General features: G+C 37.7%; 3 protein-coding genes and 1 long non-coding RNA gene across 5 annotated transcripts; 3 read left to right on the forward strand and 1 right to left on the reverse strand.

Moving 5' to 3' along the window:
• Positions 1–9,550, forward strand: LOC101215133. Its single transcript, XM_011657517.2, has 8 exons — positions 1–247; positions 324–490; positions 903–1,887; positions 2,349–2,440; positions 3,023–3,097; positions 3,229–3,290; positions 8,379–8,448; positions 8,561–9,550. Exons 1-8 carry the CDS (start codon positions 85–87, stop codon positions 9,356–9,358), a joined length of 2,412 nt encoding a protein of 803 aa, XP_011655819.1. The 5' UTR covers positions 1–84; the 3' UTR covers positions 9,359–9,550.
• A 1,936-nt stretch (positions 9,551–11,486) lies between these two features.
• Positions 11,487–14,247, forward strand: LOC101214897 (transmembrane 9 superfamily member 11). The gene is made up of 2 exons (XM_004146654.3): positions 11,487–11,744; positions 11,926–14,247. Exon 2 carries the CDS (start codon positions 11,959–11,961, stop codon positions 13,930–13,932), a length of 1,974 nt encoding a protein of 657 aa, XP_004146702.1. The 5' UTR covers positions 11,487–11,744; positions 11,926–11,958; the 3' UTR covers positions 13,933–14,247.
• Positions 14,248–15,713: 1,466 nt separating this feature from the next.
• LOC116403335 lies at positions 15,714–18,561 on the reverse strand. 2 transcript variants are annotated; one of them, XR_004216032.1, is made up of 3 exons: positions 18,426–18,561; positions 18,010–18,280; positions 15,714–16,055 (listed from the first exon to the last, which is right to left on the reverse strand). It is a non-coding gene; the product is annotated as an uncharacterized LOC116403335 (long non-coding RNA). The 2 variants fall into 2 exon arrangements; XR_004216037.1 differs by lacking the exon at positions 15,714–16,055 and adding an exon at positions 17,220–17,340.
• On the forward strand, positions 16,714–19,975 carry LOC101203582 (sugar transport protein 7). The gene is made up of 4 exons (XM_004146686.3): positions 16,714–17,196; positions 17,889–18,208; positions 18,468–19,094; positions 19,305–19,975. Exons 1-4 carry the CDS (start codon positions 17,052–17,054, stop codon positions 19,749–19,751), a joined length of 1,539 nt encoding a protein of 512 aa, XP_004146734.1. The 5' UTR covers positions 16,714–17,051; the 3' UTR covers positions 19,752–19,975.
• The last annotated feature ends 287 nt before the right edge of the window (positions 19,976–20,262 follow it).

Here is a 20,262-nt window from a genome sequence, read left to right on the forward strand (position 1 = left end):
TCCAACTACCGAGTAGACGCCACCGCAAGGTTCCATTTAAGAGTTCGGGAATTGGGTTTACGGCCTATCTTGCACTGGTGTACGATGGCTGGAGGAAGACGAAGAACGAACCATGCTAAAGCCAGTGATAGCTTCAGGAAGAACAAGACTAATTCAGCCAGAAGAAGATCGGACACGCCATCAAATTTGTTTGTTGATGGAGGGTTTTTATTCGATTGGCAGTGTTCGCCCCCCATTTCTGCTCGAGGTGCCATTTTCTCTTTCTCTGGAGTTATAATTTTTCGTTTTCTTTAATTGATTTTGCTTTGCTATGTTTTCTTTAGAGGGAAATTCTAGGGCGAAGGGCAAGTCTGAGGGAAATTCTAGGGCGAAGGGCAAGTCTGGATCAAAATCGGATACCTTAGATCGTAAAAAGATTGCTTCATCAAGTGGGACTAAACAGTCCAATGGTTATGCTATTGGCTACGAATACCCTTCTGCTCCGAATCAGGTATTTCTTGCATGATTCACCGTTCTCTCCACTTTTAGTCTTCTTTATTCTTTTATTCTTTATGTTATAGTTTTCTTTTCCTATTAAATGTTTTCTTTTCTTCAATTGTTTTTAGCTTTTCTAGACGCATTCTTTATCTCATTGTGTTAGAAAGTCTGGTTACATGAGATGTATTTCTGTCTTGGCTTCTTGATACTTTCTTTTCCTATTAAATGTTTTCTTTTCTTTAATTGTTTTTAGCTTTTCTTGGCACGTTCTTTATCCTAGTATCTTGGCAAATTTTGTTTATTTCGAAGGTATTTACTTCTTGTTCTTTTATTATGTTACTGTTCTATCACATTATGTCTTTTTATTGAGATGGGGAGACTCTTTTAGATTCACTTTCAAGAATTTCTTTTGGCGCTTTTCACAGGAAGATTTGCATTCAGAATCCCGGGTTCTGCAGAATGATGCAGAGCGTCCAAAGGACGACTCGCAGCCTTTTATATTACTTAATTCCAAAAGTAATCAAATTGTGGCATATGTAGATGAAAATCCACCATTAATGGCAGATAATTTAGAATTTACTTATGATTATGGTACTAGTTTTGTGTTAGGTGAGAGTTCACATAGAGGACTAGGGTTTCACGATGATGATGAACATGTTACAAAGCAGAACACAGATGATGATTCAGCCACACAAGTGGAAGAACAAGGAGAATTATGTACTCGTTCATTATCCTCTGGGAAGGAAACTGGTACAGATGAGAGGGTTGATGGCAGGGTAGGAGTTGAAACGGCTAATGAGATGGTAGCTGAAGCGTCACCTTCCAACAAATATTCAGAAGATATGTCATCTCCAAGAAATTCAGGTTTCTTGTCAATTGGTGGTGTGAGATTATACACCCAAGATGTGTCTGATGAAGGAAGTGATGATGATGGGGAGTCATCTGATGGAAGTTCCGAGTACTCTGAGCCTTTAGAGTCAGATGAATCGTCTGAAGATGATAGCTCTGTGGAAATGTCTTGCAGTGGTTCAGATATTGATGACGAGGTCGCTGAAGATTATCTTGAAGGGGTTGGTGGAAGTGAGAATATTTTAAAATCCAAATGGTTAGTAAAACAAGAGTTGCTAGAGTCTGGTGATGATAGTTCTAGCAGTAGCCTTGATGATACTTTAAAGAAATTAGGCGGTATTGCTTTGCAGGAAGCATCAAAAGAATATGGAATGATAAAAACTCCTTCAAGAAATAAAAGATCCGTTGTTTCTAGAGATCATTGGTCAGCACTGGCTCTAGATGACATGCTAGTAAAAAATACTAGATCTACATCAGCTAGAAAGCAAAAGAATGCTTTGCAGTTTGCTCGTTCTTGGCCTCCAAAAGCTTCAACAAGTAAAGCTACTAGAAAGTATCCCGGTAAAGATCTCATTTTCTCAGAAAATTTATTAATCACATAGGATGTCTTCTTTTCTACTATAAGTTATTTGATCGATTGAATGAAGCACATATAAAAGACCCAATCACATAGAAAAAAAGACTTGCATTGTAGTTCATACCCAAATTTCTGAAAATAATTGAACATGCGAGAAAAGGAAGTAGAATTTGCTTCTTATAAAGAGCTCTAGGTAATTTACCCCAAGAACCTTAACTTGATTCTCTAAAATATGACCTCCAGGGAATAAATAAAGCAGAATGCAGAATAAGGTCTACCCTGTGAAATGGCTTGTAATACCTTGTTGATGAATATTGGACTTAAATATGTAGATTCTGGGAATGAAGGGAAAAGTTTTAGTATTTCTAATTGACTTCTGTTCATGCGTAGTGTGCAACTTATCTAGTAAACTTTTGATATGCAATTATATTATGGTTGTTGTCAGGTGAAAAGAAGAAATATCGTAAAGAAGCAATTGCAGCAAAGCGTAGAGAAAGAATGCTTAATCGGGGTGTTGATCTAATGCAAATAAATCTGGTATTATTTGTTTATTTTTTCATCGGGTGTTGAATTTTTTCTAAAGTTTTGTTCTACAAGGTCATAAATCACCTGAATTATGTATGCACCTGAATTATGAATAGTTAAGAACCTTGTTCTACCGAACATCTCAAGTCCAGTAATGCATTGTTTCTTTTCACAAGGCCTTTAACAATATATTCTCATTGCTCCTTCTTCATAAAGAAAGTGTACTTGTCTCTAAATCTTCAAGCCATGGTAGAATTTGTAATTAGAAGCATAACTGTTTGATGTGCAATGTCATTCAATTTTATTGCTATGTTATATAAATCATAGTCCGTAGAGTGGGAGAGAGGGGGGGTGTAAACTGATTAGAGTACAGGGCAGGCTCAAAGCATAAGAAGACAATGGGATTGAAGGGGGGTATGCTCTCAAGTCATGAATTTCTTTGATCTGCAGTAGGAATGTATTCTTTGTTATCATTTATATTCATTTGAATTTTCTCTATGTAAATATGACCTTGTTGTAGCATATACTTCACTTTGCACAAATTGCCTTCTTTGATTTTTACATATCTAATCTTCCAGTTTGTTTGAATTGTAGAAATTGGAGCACATGGTTCTCAATAAAGAAGATATGTACGCTTTCCAACCTATGCATCCCCGTGATTGTTCTCAGGTATATAGCATGCTCTACTTCACTTGCAGTTTGTTATCAGTTTGTGCCATGGAGAAGACAATGTTCCCAGTAATATTTGTCCTTGTAGGGTGTAAACTTGATTGTCAATAATGATAGTTTGATATCATTAGGTACGACGATTGGCAGCAATTTACCGCTTGCATAATGGATGCCAAGGTTCTGGTAAAAAAAGGTAAATGTTAATTTGATGTAAGCCGTAGTTAGTTAGTTAGTTAAAACCCATAATTAGTTAAAGAACAGCTGTAATCAATAACTAACTAAAACAGTTAGACACTCAACTGTTTCAAGGAAACAGTTACTTGTAACTAACCTTGGAATATCAATAAATAATCAATCTCAACTTTGAATTACATCAAAGTGGTATTAGAGCAGCCCCGATTCTTGGACGGATGGCTGGCTGGAGAGGTAACAACCCTGCCGCGGGGGAACACCGTGCGCAAGAAGAAGCAGAGGAAATCACCGCCCTCTCTCCAAGGACAACAACAGTTCGCTTGCTGGCTGTTGAGGAATCCTTGGGAGATCTCCATAACAAATTTGATAGATTGATGGAAAGCGTTGACTTGTTAAGCCGAAGAGAAGAATACCCACAACCACCACCACGGATTGAAGCCAACTTCCAAAACGACCATCGTTTCGGTGAAGCAAGAGGCCAGCGAGCAAGGGGAAACTTCAGAAACGTGAACAACCCACGAGGATTCCAAAGAAGGAGACCCGGTTACTCCATACCACAACAATTTGACGAAGATTTTCAAGAAGACCAAGAAGCGTGGCAAGAAATCCAAGAAGATGGTTCCTCAAGTGGTGATGAACAAGGAAACATTTGGGACTTCAATGATGACTTGCGAGCAGGAAGAAATAACCGAAGAAATGAAGCCAGAAGAGGAGAGTACCACGACTACAAGATGAAGATTGACCTTCCCACGTATGATGGCAAGCGAAATATAGAAGCATTCCTAGATTGGATAAAGAAGTCTGAGAACTTCTTCAACTACATGGATACACCTGAACGCAAGAAAGTCCACCTAGTAGCCTTATAATTAAGAGCTGGTGCATCAGCTTGGTGGGATCAGCTGGAAATTAACAGACAAAGATATGTGAAGCAACCGATCCGCTCGTGGGAAAAGATGAAGAAGCTGCTGAAAGCGAGATTCCTACCCCCAAACTATGAACAAACACTGTACAATCAGTACCAAAACTGTCGCCAAGATACCCGTTCAGTAGTTGACTACATTGAAGAATTCCACCGCCTGAGTGCAAGAACGAACCTGAGCGAAAATGAACGACATCAGATTGCAAGATTTGTGGGAGGCCTCCGATTCGACATCAAGGAAAAAGTCAAACTACAACCATTCCGTTTCTTGTCTGAAGCAATATCCTTTGCGGAAATAGTGGAAGAGATGATTGCGATTAGATCCAAGAACCTAAACAGAAGACCGGCGTGGGAGACAACATCAACAAGAAGGAACAATTATCCGGACAAGGCAAACGACCAACCCTCAACCTCAACTAAAGGAAAAGGGAAGGAAGTTGACAATCAAGAAATAGCCGTTGAGAGGAAGAAAGAACAAACATTCAAAACCAGTGGTCAGAATAACTACTCCCGCCCTTCATTAGGAAAATGCTTCCGATGTGGCCAAACTAGTCACCTCTCCAACAATTGCTCGCAAAGAAAAACCATAGCAATAGCCGAAGAAGAAGGGCTGACAAGTGAAGATAGTAAAGAAGCAGAAGAAGAAACTGAACTGATTGAGGCAGACGACGGGGAAAGGGTCTCTTGTGTCATCCAACGGGTACTCATCACACCCAAAGAAGAAAAGAACCCGCAACACCACTGTCTTTTCAAGACAAGATGCACCATAAACGGAATGGTATGTGATGTAATCATAGACAGCGGCAACAGCGAAAACTTCGTGGCAAAGAAACTAGTAACAGTCTTGAACCTAAAGGCAGAAGCACATCCAACCCCCTAAAAGATAGGTTGGGTAAGAAAAGGAGGAGAAGCCACGATTAGCGAAATCTGCACAGTCCCTCTCTCCATTGGAAGCGCCTACAAAGACCAAATTGCTTCGATATCATTGAGATGGACGTATGCCATCTCCTATTAGGAAGACCTTGGCAGTACTATACTCAAGCCTTACACAAAGGGAGAGAAAACACTTATGAATTCCAATGGATGGGGAGAAAGATAGTTCTACTCCCAATAACAAGAAAGAATAAGGAAGGATTAAGAAGTGAGAAACAGCTATTCATCACTGTTAGTGGGAAGAAGATACTTAAAGAAAGGGAACAAGACCTCCTAGGATTGGTTATTATTGAAAAAACCAAGGAAGGACAAGTCGAAGCCATAGAACCCAAACTACAGCAGCTCTTTGATGAGTTCCCACGCCTAAAGGAAGAACCAAAGGGACTCCCACCTCTTCGAGACATACAGCACCACATAAACTTGATCCCGGGAGCATCATTACCAAACTTGGCTCACTATAGGATGAGTCCCCAGGAGTACAAAACACTTCATGACCATATCGAGGAACTATTAAAGAAAGGGCACATCAAACCGAGCCTCAGCCCTTGTGCAGCACCAGCCCTTCTCATGCCAAAGAAGGATGGGAGCTGGAGAATGTGTGTTGACAGCAGAGCTATCAACCGCATCACGGTAAAGTATACATTCCCCATCTCGAGGATTAGTGACTTGCTTGATCAACTCGGCAAAGCCAGCATTTTTTCGAAGATTGATTTAAAAAGTGGCTACCACCAAATACGCATAAGACCTGGCGATGAATGGAAGACAGCTTTCAAGACCAACGAAGGCTTATTTGAATGGATGGTCATGCCCTTTGGCCTTTCTAATGCACCCAACACCTTCAAGATACTTCACCCCTTTCTCAACAAATTCATAGTCGTCTACTTTGATGACATACTCGTATATAGCACAAACGACGATGAGCATTTACTACACCTAAGAAAACTATTCCAAGTCTTGACAGAGGCAGAACTCTACATCAACATTGAGAAGAGCATGTTTTTGAGAAGAGAAATTGCATTCCTCGGTTTTGTAACCAAACAAGGAAGCATAAGCATGGAACCAAAGAAGATCGAAGCCATCCACACGTGGCCGATTCCTGCCTCCATTAAAGAGATACAAGCCTTCCTTGGCCTGGCCTCATTTTACAGAAAGTTCATCAGGAACTTCAGCTCTATAGTCGCACCCCCAACTGACTGTCTAAAGAAAGGAAACTTCAAATGGACCCAACTACAACAAGAGAGCTTTGAAGATATCAAAAAGAAATTGACATCCAGCCCTATCCTTAAACTACCAGTCATCTCTTCACCTTTTGAAGTAGCAGCCGACGTATGCTGCACAGGGGTTGGAGCTGTCCTAGCTCAGCAAGGACACCCTATCGAATACTTCAGTGAAAAGCTCAGCCCCTCAAGACAGTCATGGAGCACATATGAAGAAGAGCTATATGCCCTTGTGCGAGCACTAAAACAATGGGAGCACTACCTACTCTCCAAAGAATTCGTACTCCTAACTGATCACTTCTCACTAAAGTACCTCCAAGCTCAAAAAATATCAGCAAGATGCACGCACACTGGATATCCTTCCTCCAAAGGTTTGATTTTGTGATCAAACACCAATCAGGCAAAGAAAACAAGGTGGCCGATGCCCTAAGCAGAAAAGGCTCCCTACTTACACTACTCTCTTGCGAAATCATAGCTTTCAAGCACTTACCCGACCTATACGAAGAAGATATTGACTTTAAGGATATCTGGTACAAATGCTCAAACTACATAGACACTGATGATTACCACATTGTTGAAGGATACCTGTTTAAAGGAGAACAGTTATGCATCCCGCACACCTCACTACGAGAAGCTTTATTGAAAGAAGCACATTCTGGAGGGTTAGCCGGACACTTCGGACAGAATAAGATATTAGAGATCACCTCCAAAAGATACTACTGGCCTCAGATAAGAAGAGATTCAAATAATTTTGTAAAGAGATGCCCCATTTGCCAAAGAACCGAAGGCTCCAGCACGAATGCAGGATTATACTCCCCACTACCCATCCCAACTTCAATATGGGAAGATTTATCAATTGACTTTGTGGTTGGATTACCAAAAACACAAAGACAATTCGACTCAATCATGGTCATAGTAGACAGGTTCAGCAAAATGACCCACTTCGTAGCTTGTAAAAAGACAAATGACGCAATCTATATAGCCAACTCTTCTTTAGAGAGGTAGTACGACTACATGGGGTACCTAAAAGCATTGTATCAGACAGAGACGTCAAGTTCCTGAGCCATTTTTGGCGAACATTGTGGAAGAAGTTTGACACAACACTGAAATTCAGCACCACAGCCCATCCACAAACAGATGGACAAACTGAAGTAACAAACAGAACCTTAGGTAATTTACTACGCTGTCTTAGCGGGTCAAAACCAAAACAATGGGATCTAGCATTGGCTCAAGTTGAATTCGCTTTCAATAACATGAAGAACAGATCAACAGGAAAATCCCCTTTCAAAGTAGTATATACCAAATTACCACGATTAACCTTTGACCTCACTACACTCCCTGCAACCGTGGACCTCAATAAAGAAGTAGAAAGCATGGTAGAAAACATCAAAAAATTACACAAGGAAGTCTATGATCACCTTATACAGACAACAGATTCCTACAAAAAAGTAGCAGATAAAAAAAGAAGACAAGCTCACTTCAGCAAAGGAGACCTAGTGATGGTACACCTAAAAAAGAGCAGATTTCCTACTGGCACCTACAACAAACTGAAAGACAGACAAATTATTCCCTATACTAGAGAAGTACGGAGATAATGCCTTTAAAATCGATTTACCACCAGACATTCACATACACCCAGTCTTCAATGTTGCTGATTTAAAGCCATACCATGCACCAGACAACTTCACGCTTGCTGACTGATGAACTCTGGGACGAGTCCATCCTTAGGGGGTGGAATGATGTAAGCCATAGTTAGTTAGTTAGTTAAAACCCATAATTAGTTAAAGAACAGCTGTAATCAATAACTAACTAAAACAGTTAGACACTCAACTGTTTCAAGGAAACAGTTACTTGTAACTAACCTTGGAATATCAATAAATAATCAATCTCCTAGCCAAAAAAGGCAGAGAATTCATTTGAGAAATTAATCCCAACTTTGAATTACATCATAATTTCTCTTCTTTTTTGTAATTTCAGTCATTAACTGCTGATGCTTAAACTTGCTATAATTTGTTCTCAGGTTTGTAACGGTAACTCGAACACAGCACACAGGAATGCCATCAGCAAGTGATCAAGTTCGCCTTGAAAAGGTTATTGAAATCTTTTGGGTTAGAGAATTCTTTTCTAAATGTTTTCGGTGTCAACTTCTTGGATAGTCCATGAACTTACTGTTTTTATCCCTCTTTTCTTCCCGAATTCCAGCTAATTGGGGCAAGAGACGAGGATAATGACTTTTCGGTTGCTGAAGGCTCAAACATAAAATCACGAGGCGGCAACAGAAGCAGAGAAAAGAAAAAAACCAAAGTTCATGGTTTGAACACATTGGAATTTGATCAATCTGTAAGCAGTAAGTCGAGGTCAAAGGGTTCTGCAGGTAAGGGGTCGAGTCAGAAAATGACTGGCAAAAAATATGCTGATCAACCAGTCTCATTTGTATCAAGTGGAGTAATGCAACCAGAATCAATGGAAGAGAAACCGGTCAATGATGTTAATGATGCAGACAAAGGTAAGGACATTGTAGCGGTATCCGAAATGATTGAGATGACCACTAGTAATGTTAATAATATGGATATAAGTAGGGATAGTATTGGTTCATTTGAGCTGCACACCAAGGGTTTTGGGTCAAAAATGATGGCAAAAATGGGATTTGTAGAAGGCGGAGGATTAGGGAAAGATGGTCAAGGAATGACTCATCCCATTGAAGTGATGAAAAGACCTAAATCACTAGGGTTAGGCATCGAGTTCTCCGAGGCCTCAACATCTGCTGCTGGTGATAATCAGGCAAGTGGGATATCGTCTGCTAGAACGGGGTCCAGTGCCTTGGAAAAAACTAAAAAAATTGGTGCTTTTGAAGTGCACACTAAAGGATTTGGGTCGAAGATGATGGCAAAGATGGGATTTGTTGAAGGCATGGGATTGGGAAAAGATTCACAAGGGATAATCAACCCCTTGCTTCCTGTTAGGCGGCCTAAAGCTCGAGGATTGGGAGCCAAAAGTTAGATATGCAAGAATAGATGTTCGTTTCATCAGCTAATACATTATTCTCTTAGATTCCTCTCATTCTGTGTAACAACACTGTAAGTGCAGTCTACTCCTGCTATTTTCGTTGACTCTTCCTCTTAAATTAGTGATAATAAAAAGACAAACTTTCTTTTATTTACTATTAAGAATAATTCCTCTCATTCTCTTAAATTTGCTTTTCCATCTCGCTTCTTCTTTCTCCTTTGTGTCGATGAACAAGGTGAACTTTGAATTAATGATTTTATTTCAATAAAATTGTATACTGTGATTTTGAAATAAAAGTAAGGAATAATTCGGTAAAATGTGGTATTTTTCTGTTAATTTTTTATATTAATTAGAGATGATGTGACTCTATTTTCTTTCCCCTCTACCATTTCTCATGAGTATTCTCCTCGAATAGCTTAAAAGAAAGTGTGCTGCAACAGAGAACAAGCTCTCCGATGGTCATTGTCCTGCTCTTCATTGTTGTCGTTCATAGTTCCAGATATGTTTTATTTTGTAACACTTTTGGAAGATAAACCAAATGATTTGATGTTGTATTGTATATTGATTTCTCATGTTATTTGTTGATGGATTTAAATTAATGGAGAAACTATTTCCTACGATTTTTGGTCACTGAATTTAGTTGAGTTCAGTGGTTGATAAACTACAAAAATTGGGGACGAAAGGTATTCTTCTGATATCATTTTTAATTTTTGCAATTTGTCTCTAACTTTATATAAATGTCTTATTAATTGATTTTTTCTTTTTTACATTTCTAGTCCTATCCTCATCAATTAGCATGTAATTAGAGTTTGTCTGTTAGCATGATCACCCATTTAAGAGAATAAGTGTATTATCTATACTTGTAAAGATCTAACATTTGGCTCCCGATCTTCATAGCTTTAGGCCCATCTAAGAGGAGTCAAAGGGTTACTATCCCTTATGAATCTTTTTCTAATCCCATGCCTTCAACAATTCCCATCTTTGCCACTATCTTCCACCCAAATCCTTTACTGTGCACTTCAAAAGCACCAATTCTTTTAGATTTTCCAAAGCACCGGATTCCGTTCTAACAGAGGATACCCAACTTGCCTGTTATCATCGGTAGTCAGATGTCGAGGCCTCTGAGAACTTGATGCCTAGTCCTCCGCCTTCTACAAATCCCATTTTTGCTATTATTTTTTACCCAAAACCTTTGGTGTGCAGCTCAACTGAACCAATACTATCCCTACTTATATCCATATTATTGACATTACTAGTAGTCATCTCAAATCATTTCGAATGCAGCTACAGTGTCCTTACCTTTGTCTGCATCATTGACATGATGATGATGATGATCGTGATCGTGATGATGAACAATGACGACGTCACATTAACTCAAAAATTAATGTGATACAATCGAGAACATACGTGATCGTGATGATGATGATGATGAACAATAACGTCACATTAAATCAAAAATTAATGTGATACAATCAAGAACATACGTTGCATTATTACTTCATATGATACAATCGAGGCATGTTAATCTAACGTATACTTTTTGTTAATCATATCTAATTTATTTTGTGTTCTAGTCGTAAATTGAACTATCAATCTCTTTTATTAAAGAAATTGATGGCCATTCATTTAATTATTTTCAAGTAACAAGATATTAGCACAAACGATGAGAAAAAAAATACTTTTCAAGAAAATCAAAATTTATTTTTACTTAAAATTCTTTTAATAAATTTCAACATGTTTTAAAAGTCTTATGATTTCTAAACACTTCAAAATAACTTATTTTCAAAATTAAACGGGCTAAAAATGATAGAATACATTTGAAGAGGGAGCATTTTGTTTGTGATGTAGAGTAAAAAGGGTAAAAAAACATAAAAGATGAAAATATATACAAGAAGTTCAAGTGTCAAGGTAATCATAATCCTAAATTAGGAAAGATCTATTACTTTCTTATCATTATACTTCTCCTTTATTCTTCAACTCCGATCTCTAACTTGAGCATCAAGTTTCTTTTTTGTTTTGCAGGTTCTTCTTTCTCAAATTACAAATTTACGGTTACCATTGAAGCTTAGGTGCGTTACGTCACATTAGCTACTAAGAGAGATTATATGAAATAAATATATACAAAAAAGAATGTGATTACTAATTGAAGAGGACAGAACGGTCATTTGAACTGATTGGCCACAACTTCTAGTCTTCCTTCACCCGTTCACCGTTACCGTAATTTAACACGCCGGGAAGGAAATCTATCAAATTCTCCTTCAAGCTTTTCAATTTGTGAATTATCGTCTATTTCTGAGTTCGAGAGCTCGAGGAATTTGGAGCAGCAGCTGCAAATTTCTTCCTCCGCCGGAGATTTTCCTTCCACTTTTCTATGTCTCAGGTCAGTTTAACTTCGTTCTTTCTTTGATTCCTTCTTCCTGGGACTTCCATTTCTTGTTCTCTTACTTCATTTTTGTTGCCAGTTATATGTTATGTGAATTCCTTTATTTGTTTTTTGGTGAATTTAAGAGCTGCTGTAGATTTACTGTTTTGTTATCCACTTTTGTATGCGACTCTTCTAGATCTGACTTCAATCGAGCTCGTACTCTTCAAGGATGGAGTTTTTCGGTGGATTTAGGATCTGGGTCTTATCCCTATGCTTGATTTTTCAATCGGGATATGGGTTTTATCTTCCGGGGAGTTATCCTCTAAAACATGTTGTGGGTGATGACTTATCTGTCAAAGTTAATTCTATAACCTCAATCGATACCGAAATGCCGTTTAGCTATTACAGTTTGCCTTTCTGTACGCCTCCAGGGGGTGTTAAGGATAGTGCTGAAAATCTTGGCGAGCTTCTTATGGGGGACCGGATTGAGAACTCGCCGTATCTGTTTAAGATGTATAAGAATCAGACAGATGTGTTCTTGTGTCAGACGGATCCATTGACTGATGATCAGTTAAAGAACTTAAAGGAGAGGATTGATGAGATGTATCAAGTGAACTTGATCCTGGATAATTTACCGGCAATCCGGTATACCAAGAAAGAAGGCTATCCTTTGCGTTGGACAGGATATCCTGTTGGCATCAACGTCAAGGGTTCCTACTATGTCTTTAACCATTTGAAATTTAAGGTTCTCGTTCACAAATATGAGGAGACCAACGTCGCGAGTGTAATGGGAACGGGGGATGCTGCAGGTGTGATCTCATCAATCAGTAAACAAGAATTGGATGTCCCGGGATACATGGTTGTTGGATTTGAGGTTGTACCCTGCAGTCCTTTGCACAAGGTGGATTTAGCTAAGAACTTAAAGATGTATGAAAAATATCCAAATCCTGTTCAATGTGACCCTGGCAGTGTATCAATGCAAATTAACAAAGGGCAACCTATAGTGTTCACGTATGAGGTTACATTTGAAGAGAGTGACATCAAGTGGCCTTCTCGATGGGATGCATATTTGAAGATGGAGGGTTCAAAAGTTCATTGGTTTTCAATCTTGAACTCTTTAATGGTGATAACATTTCTAGCCGGTATTGTTCTTGTAATTTTCTTGAGGACTGTTCGACGAGATCTTACACGTTATGAGGAACTTGACAAGGAGGCTCAAGCGCAGATGAATGAGGAGTTATCTGGTTGGAAGCTTGTTGTGGGGGATGTTTTCCGCGCTCCAGCCAATCCTGCACTTTTGTGTATAATGGTTGGTGATGGGGTTCAGCTTCTAGGGATGGGAATTGTGACCATATTGTTTGCTGCTCTTGGGTTCATGTCCCCAGCCTCCCGTGGAACACTGATTACAGGTATGCTATTTTTCTATATGATTCTTGGTGTCGCAGCAGGGTACGTTGCTGTACGTCTTTGGAGAACTATCTGTTGTGGCGACCACAGAGGATGGATTTCAGTCTCATGGAAGGCTGCTTGTTTCTTCCCTGGCATTGCCTTTCTTATTCTTACTACACTGAATTTTCTATTGTGGGGTAGTGGAAGCACTGGTGCCATTCCTTTTTCGCTCTTCGTTATCCTACTTTTGCTGTGGTTCTGTATATCAGTTCCTCTTACTCTTGTTGGTGGGTATTTTGGTGCCAAGGCACCCCACATTGAGTATCCTGTTAGAACCAATCAAATCCCAAGGGAAATTCCACCCCAGAAATACCCCTCATGGCTTTTAGTACTTGGCGCCGGCACTCTTCCTTTCGGCACCTTGTTCATCGAACTCTTCTTCATCATGTCTAGCCTCTGGATGGGTCGTGTTTATTACGTTTTTGGGTTTCTCTTTATAGTGTTGGTGCTTCTTGTTGTTGTTTGTGCTGAGGTGTCCTTAGTTCTAACCTATATGCATCTGTGCGTGGAAGATTGGAAATGGTGGTGGAAGTCTTTCTTTGCTTCTGGTTCAGTTGCCTTGTACATCTTCTTGTACTCGATTAATTATCTCATCTTTGATCTTAAGAGCTTGAGCGGACCCGTCTCAGCAACCCTCTACCTTGGTTATTCGCTCTTCATGGTTCTTGCAATCATGTTCACAACTGGAACAGTTGGATTCCTCTCATCGTTCTGGTTCGTGCATTACTTGTTCTCTTCTGTGAAGCTGGATTGAGTAATCCCCAAACTCCTGAAACCATTAAAAAGTGCAGCAAGCTCTATGCAGATGTTCTATCATGTATTAGTCATTGTCTTTGTTTTTTGTTTCACTCAAATTGAGCATGGATCTAGATAATCTAGCAACAATACTTGGTTAGAAGTTTTGCTTCCTATTGTTTTATGGAGCTCATTGTATGACATTTTGAACCTGAGTTTACTTTTAGCTTTGTTATAGAAAAGACCAATAGTAGCTCTTTATAAGTGATGGGTAGTTTACAACTAAATGGTTTACATTGTATTTTTTGTTTTATCAAAACCATGCATTTCTCAACTTCTAGCACTCCAAAAGTTCTGTTTTTAGTCTTTGGGATATGTGGTAGAGGGGCAATAATCCTCGTCCCTCCCCAATTTACTTGATATAGAAAAAGCTTTTGATGCATGAGCGATCGATCAATATCTATGAGCTAGTAATTTGGGAAAAAGATTTACTTGATGGATGGATGGATGTATGGTGAATTATAAACATGTATATAGTGTAAAGTAGTAGAGCTAGAGCTAGATTTTTGTTAAAACTTAGCAAACTTGCTCGATGATTAATTTGAACAAATTTTGATTTTGTCAACAGTAGTTGGATTTGTGGAAATTTTTGGATTGTTAGTTTGTTCAAATTAGTGGATTGAATTAGCAAAAGTTGAATTAATGGTATTAATTGCAATATTTATTTGAGTCTTAATCAAAAGTTTAGAGTGGAGTTTGATTTAATCTATAACCAGTTTCAGAATACAAGATGATTTTTTTTCCTTTTTACTTTTTTCTAGTTAATTTGAAAATTCGAATAAAGAAATAAATGGTGTGGGGTCCCAGAAATTCCTCTTATAGATTTTAAAGTCGTTTGATTGATTGATTGCTGATTTCAAAATTCAAACACAAAATGAATACACAAATCCACAGATCACATCTCTATTTTCACTCTTCACACTAATTTTTCTCTTTTAACAAAAACCACTTTTAAATCATAAAACTACATAAAGTATAGTATATTTGTGATAGAATATGATAGCGTGACATAAATAGATACACTAGACTAGTCTATAATTGATAGTTCATACTAGTTATAAAAAAATCACTTTAATTTTCTTTTATATGTTGATGATAAATCAACCAAAGCAATGCTTTTACCAAAGAAAAAGTTCTCTTTATTGAATAATGTGATACTTTTTTTAATTGTTTTATTATTATTTCTTACAAAGAAAAACAATAACCACAACAATTTATTTATATTTTATTTTTTGGAAGAGCTTCCTCTTTCTTTTTCAATGGAATCAAATATACCTCAAGTTTTAATCATTTAAAAATTTAGCATTATGTTGTTTTTCTCCTTAAATTTGTCAATTTGTCTAATCAACTCATATTCTTTCTTTAACTCTTATCTTAAATAAAGATAAGACAATGATATAAAATGTAAAAGCCACTTTATAACCGCATGTTTCAAGTGAATACTACAATACCATGTTTCTCAGTTATGAAAAATCAAATTCCACTATCCATTTCGAAACTTTAAAACCATTTTAACAAATCGTTGTCTCACACAATTAATCTTCGTAAAAATTATCTAAGAGGAGATTATAAAATGTGACGTTTATTAAATTGACAACTTAATTTAAATTAATATTTATCTTTGAAGTAAACTAAGCTCTAAATGAACAAAAGGTTCAAAATTTATGAACCTAGTGTGATGGACTTAAGCAGTAGCTGCTGCAACCAATAGTAATCAAAGTATTAACCCGAAGAACATAATTCAGTTAAAATATATGGTGGTAACTAAAGATTAGAAATTCAGAATACTGATATTGTTTACTAGAAAAACGTACAGCAAAAGTTAAGCATAGCATGACATGACATCTAAACAGAAAGCAAGTCTGGACTAGTTTTGATAAAGAATTCAGAATCAAAAGAGAGAAAAACGAACACATGCAACAAAGACCTTGAAATTATCAATATCTCCAAGTGGAGCTTATCTCACAATTATATTAACTTACAAATTGCTGAGGCCATATGCCAACTCAGAAAGACAAGGGATCCTTTTCCAAGAACGCGACTTTTTTCCAGACGTATACACATCACAAAAGTTCAACAAACCTGGACAAGTAGAATTGTCATTTTTCCTATTTTCATGCAAATAAAGTATCAGTTTAATTGTAAATTTGGTATGCGTAATGGATGGAGTGTTAAAGCTTTGTCATATAATCTACAATTAGAATTAGTGTCTATAATTTGATAAACTACTCTAAAATAATCCATAGAATAAGGATTGCGTAAGAGGAGTATTTATTGTGTTCTATCAAACTATAATGAGTTAGAATTTAGTCTTCCCCATGTGCACTGTGTGGTTTCAGTGTGGAAGATGAAGAACTTTAGTTTTTATTGAAATACGGAAAGATTTACAAAAATTGTTTTGAAAATCACTTCCTAAAGCACGTAAATATGACAAAATAGTTTTCTCTAACATTAAAAACCACTTTCATTTTAGTAATTTTAGACAAGCAATGAAACAAGTTCTTGAACAAAAATGGGTTTTAAAGACAAGTGAAGATAAACAGCTCGATCCCCCTCTTGATGTTGGGGCCCTGCCTGTTGAGGAAAAATGTTAGTGGGTGACGACTTCACTTTGAATAAGACAAAACACACCGATGCAATCAACAAAACAAGGGATATTATTCAATGTTAGTTGAGTGAATCCTCCATGGTCCAAGCATGAAGAAGAGCCAATCAAATCAAACAAATAAGTCAGCATAGGTAACGAATGAAAATTTCGACTACTGAACTTGTAACAGATAAATGTAAAGAACAAAGAAAAGAAAAGAAAATTAGAAACAAAATTGGTCTACAGAAAGCTCCAAGATTTATTTAAAGGAAAATGATGACTAAGACACGGGACTTAATTTCCCTTGACCAAAATATTTAAAGTTTGGTTTCTCATCCTTTCCTTCCCATTTAGTTGAATATGACCAATTTCTTCACACCCACCAATAAACTGAAGAAATCCCCGGAAGGTTAAAAACAGATAAAAGAAAGGTTCAAGAGAATTGAAGGTTGAACTGAGGAAGTCGTGAATTTTGTAGAGAAGGGAAGAAAATGGCAGGTGGATCTTTTGCTCCTGCAGGAGTGGCCAAGGAGAGAGCAGAGCAGTACAAAGGAAGAGTGACGCCTTATGTGGTTATTGCTTGTCTTGTGGCTGCCATTGGTGGCTCAATTTTTGGTTATGATATTGGAATTTCAGGTACTTTCTGTTCTCTATCCAGCTTCTTTTGAATCTCTTATATTCTCTCCAGAAAAGTATAGGATCTTCAGGATTATATCAGGCTGTTCCTTTTTCGTCGCTCTTTTTTTTTTTTTTTTCTTTTGGAGGGGGGATTGGCCAAGACTATATGGGAGAGAAAAATTAGATGTCAGCAGCAACTTCAAAGCTTTTATTCAATTATCCAGCAAAAAACTGCAAAAAGTTGACTTTCTAGCAGAGTGATTTAGCTAACATACAGGAAATAAACAAACCACAAAAGTTATACCAACTTCGAGAGACGATGGTGCTAAAAAGCACCTTTCGTGATTTTGTGATTTTTTCTCATGAAAATAATATAGAATAACTCCAGAGGACCTGAGCAAATGAATCCCTACAGCCCGTTGCATTTTGTTTTCTAAAATCAAGCCAATAGACACTACTTTTATTTTCATCTTTCATTCTTTGTTACCTATATTTCAACAACGGTTAAAAAATTCACGCCAAATTTTCAAAACTAAAAAGAGTAGCTTTCAATGGTTTTGCTCTTGAAAATTAGCAAGAAAGATGCAAATCTATGTATGACATTGAGATGTAATAGACATAATTTCAAAAACAAAAACAAAAAGGGAAAGGGTTATCCAACTGGCCTTTCTTAATAGAACATTTTGTAATGTTAAGTTAATGATCAACAGGTGGGGTGACATCGATGAATCCGTTCCTTAAAAAATTCTTTCCAACGGTGTACAGAAACAAGATGCGTGCACACGAAAACAATTACTGCAAGTACAATAATCAAGGGCTTGCAGCATTTACCTCATCCCTATATCTTGCTGGACTAGTTTCCTCATTGGTGGCCTCCCCCATCACCAGGAACTATGGGCGCCGTGCAAGTATAGTCTGCGGTGGAATTAGCTTTCTTGTTGGGGCAACTTTAAATGCAGCCGCCGTCAATATTGAAATGCTCATCCTAGGAAGAATAATGCTTGGTGTAGGCATTGGCTTTGGGAATCAGGTATACTTCCTGCACTTGATAATGAAGAGAATGGACTGCCTCGGACGTGCTTCAACACCTTCATTTGCTTGTCTAGATTTTAAAAAAACAAAAACGAAACCTTTCATTGATATAATGAAAAGAGTCTTATGCTTAAAATACAATACACAATCATCAAAATTTAAATGCACATAATCGAAATATTAGATGCTATGACTAGATAGAAACTCATTTTCACCTCAATTCCTCCTAATGCGTTAATGCTTATTTGTTATTGAAGGCAGTTCCACTCTACTTATCAGAGATGGCACCAACTCATCTTCGAGGAGGCCTGAACATGATGTTTCAGTTGGCAACTACTCTTGGGATCTTCACGGCAAACATGATCAATTATGGTACACAGAAGATTGATCCATGGGGATGGAGGCTCTCCTTGGGTTTGGCTGCATTTCCAGCTTTGTTGATGACAGTGGGAGGCTTACTTCTACCTGAGACACCCAACAGTTTAATGGAGAGAGGAGCAAAAGAAAAAGGAAGAAAAACCTTAGAGAAAATTAGAGGAACAAACGATGTGAATGCAGAGTATGAAGACATCCAAGAAGCAAGTGAATTTGCTAATTCTATCAAACATCCTTTTAGAAACATCTTTCAAAAGAGAAACAGACCACAGTTGGTAATGGCATTCTTCATGCCAACGTTTCAGATTCTCACAGGCATAAATTCAATCCTATTTTATGCTCCAGTATTGTTTCAGAGCATGGGGTTTGGAGGAGATGCAGCTCTCTACTCCTCAGCTCTAACAGGAGCAGTTCTAGCATCTTCAACTCTGATTTCAATAGCAACCGTCGATAGATTAGGCCGAAGAGTACTACTAATCTCAGGTGGAATACAAATGATAACATGTCAGGCAAGATTTCATCATACTTTTCTTTATCATACTTAACTGACTAATCAAAAAATCAAATAGCCCTTATTCTTACTAATGCAAACAACAGAAATGGGTTGACAAATGAGAGATTCTTAACTTAAACATGAATAGAAAAAGACAGAAATCCATAAGAAGTCATGAAAAACAGTCCAAATCTGCTGATTATTGACTTTTCTTTTCAACAAGCAGGTGGTGGTCGCCATTATCCTGGGGGTAAAATTTGGAAACAATGAAGAACTATCAAAAGGGTTTTCGATTTTGGTGGTGATAGTGATTTGTCTATTCGTTTTAGCCTTTGGATGGTCATGGGGGCCACTGGGTTGGACAATACCGAGCGAGATATTCCCGTTAGAAACAAGATCAGCGGGACAAAGCATCACAGTGGCAGTGAATCTTCTTTTCACATTTGTAATTGCACAGTCGTTTCTCTCATTGCTATGCGCATTGAAGTACGGAATATTTCTGTTCTTCGCCGGCTGGATCATTGTGATGACGGTGTTCGTTTATATATTCTTGCCGGAAACCAAAGGAGTTCCCATTGAAGAGATGATACTAATGTGGAGAAAGCATTGGTTTTGGAAGAACGTTATGCCTTCAAATGTCGACAATGATCAAAGTAATGCTAATGCTATCTAATTCTTTTTCAACCTTCTCAAATCATCAATGATCAGTTTGCAATTATGCTAAATTTGCAAGGGCAGAAGATTTAAAAAAAATCATCGTGAAAATTATTATAATGTTTAAATTCTGACGAAAACATTGATGTGTTACTTTGTGAATTGTCAATATAAATGTGATAGAATGTTGATATAGTTAACAAAAACGTTCCTAATAAATAAGTTTAGATCAGCAAATAAATATTTTATGAGCCTAACTCCTCGCACACCTTGTCGCTTCGACTGTTGGACATTTGCTGGCCCCTCATTGCGTTTTTCTTAAAGCAGAATCATTGCCTCTAATCTCTCTACAACTTCATTAACTGTTTTCTCAAATCTCTGCACTGAACCTTCAACATACTGCAAGCACCATGAAGAAGTCTTTGGAGAGAGGATGAGGGTTGTCTCGGCCTCTTGCTCTTGATCGTTCGGGCCATTTCCCCACCTGATCTACTGGTCGAAGAATGGCCATTGGTCTCAAGAATTACCAA

The sequence above is a fragment of the Cucumis sativus genome, chromosome 1, assembly GCF_000004075.3.
Source record: "Cucumis sativus cultivar 9930 chromosome 1, Cucumber_9930_V3, whole genome shotgun sequence".
NCBI classification, from domain to species: Eukaryota; Viridiplantae; Streptophyta; class Magnoliopsida; order Cucurbitales; family Cucurbitaceae; genus Cucumis; species Cucumis sativus.

Excerpts from the sequence above, each read along its gene's own strand:
- LOC101203582 (XM_004146686.3), top strand. The coding sequence starts at position 17,052 with ATGGCAGGTGGATCTTTTGCTCCTGCAGGAGTGGCCAAGGAGAGAGCA. Across the intron at positions 17,197-17,888 it reads TTATGATATTGGAATTTCAG|GTGGGGTGACATCGATGAAT; the intron begins GTACTTTCTGTT and ends AATGATCAACAG. Across the intron at positions 18,209-18,467 it reads GCATTGGCTTTGGGAATCAG|GCAGTTCCACTCTACTTATC; the intron begins GTATACTTCCTG and ends TTGTTATTGAAG.
- LOC101215133 (XM_011657517.2), top strand. The coding sequence starts at position 85 with ATGGCTGGAGGAAGACGAAGAACGAACCATGCTAAAGCCAGTGATAGC. Across the intron at positions 248-323 it reads GCCCCCCATTTCTGCTCGAG|AGGGAAATTCTAGGGCGAAG; the intron begins GTGCCATTTTCT and ends TGTTTTCTTTAG. Across the intron at positions 1,888-2,348 it reads AGCTACTAGAAAGTATCCCG|GTGAAAAGAAGAAATATCGT; the intron begins GTAAAGATCTCA and ends GGTTGTTGTCAG.
- LOC101214897 (XM_004146654.3), top strand. The coding sequence starts at position 11,959 with ATGGAGTTTTTCGGTGGATTTAGGATCTGGGTCTTATCCCTATGCTTG.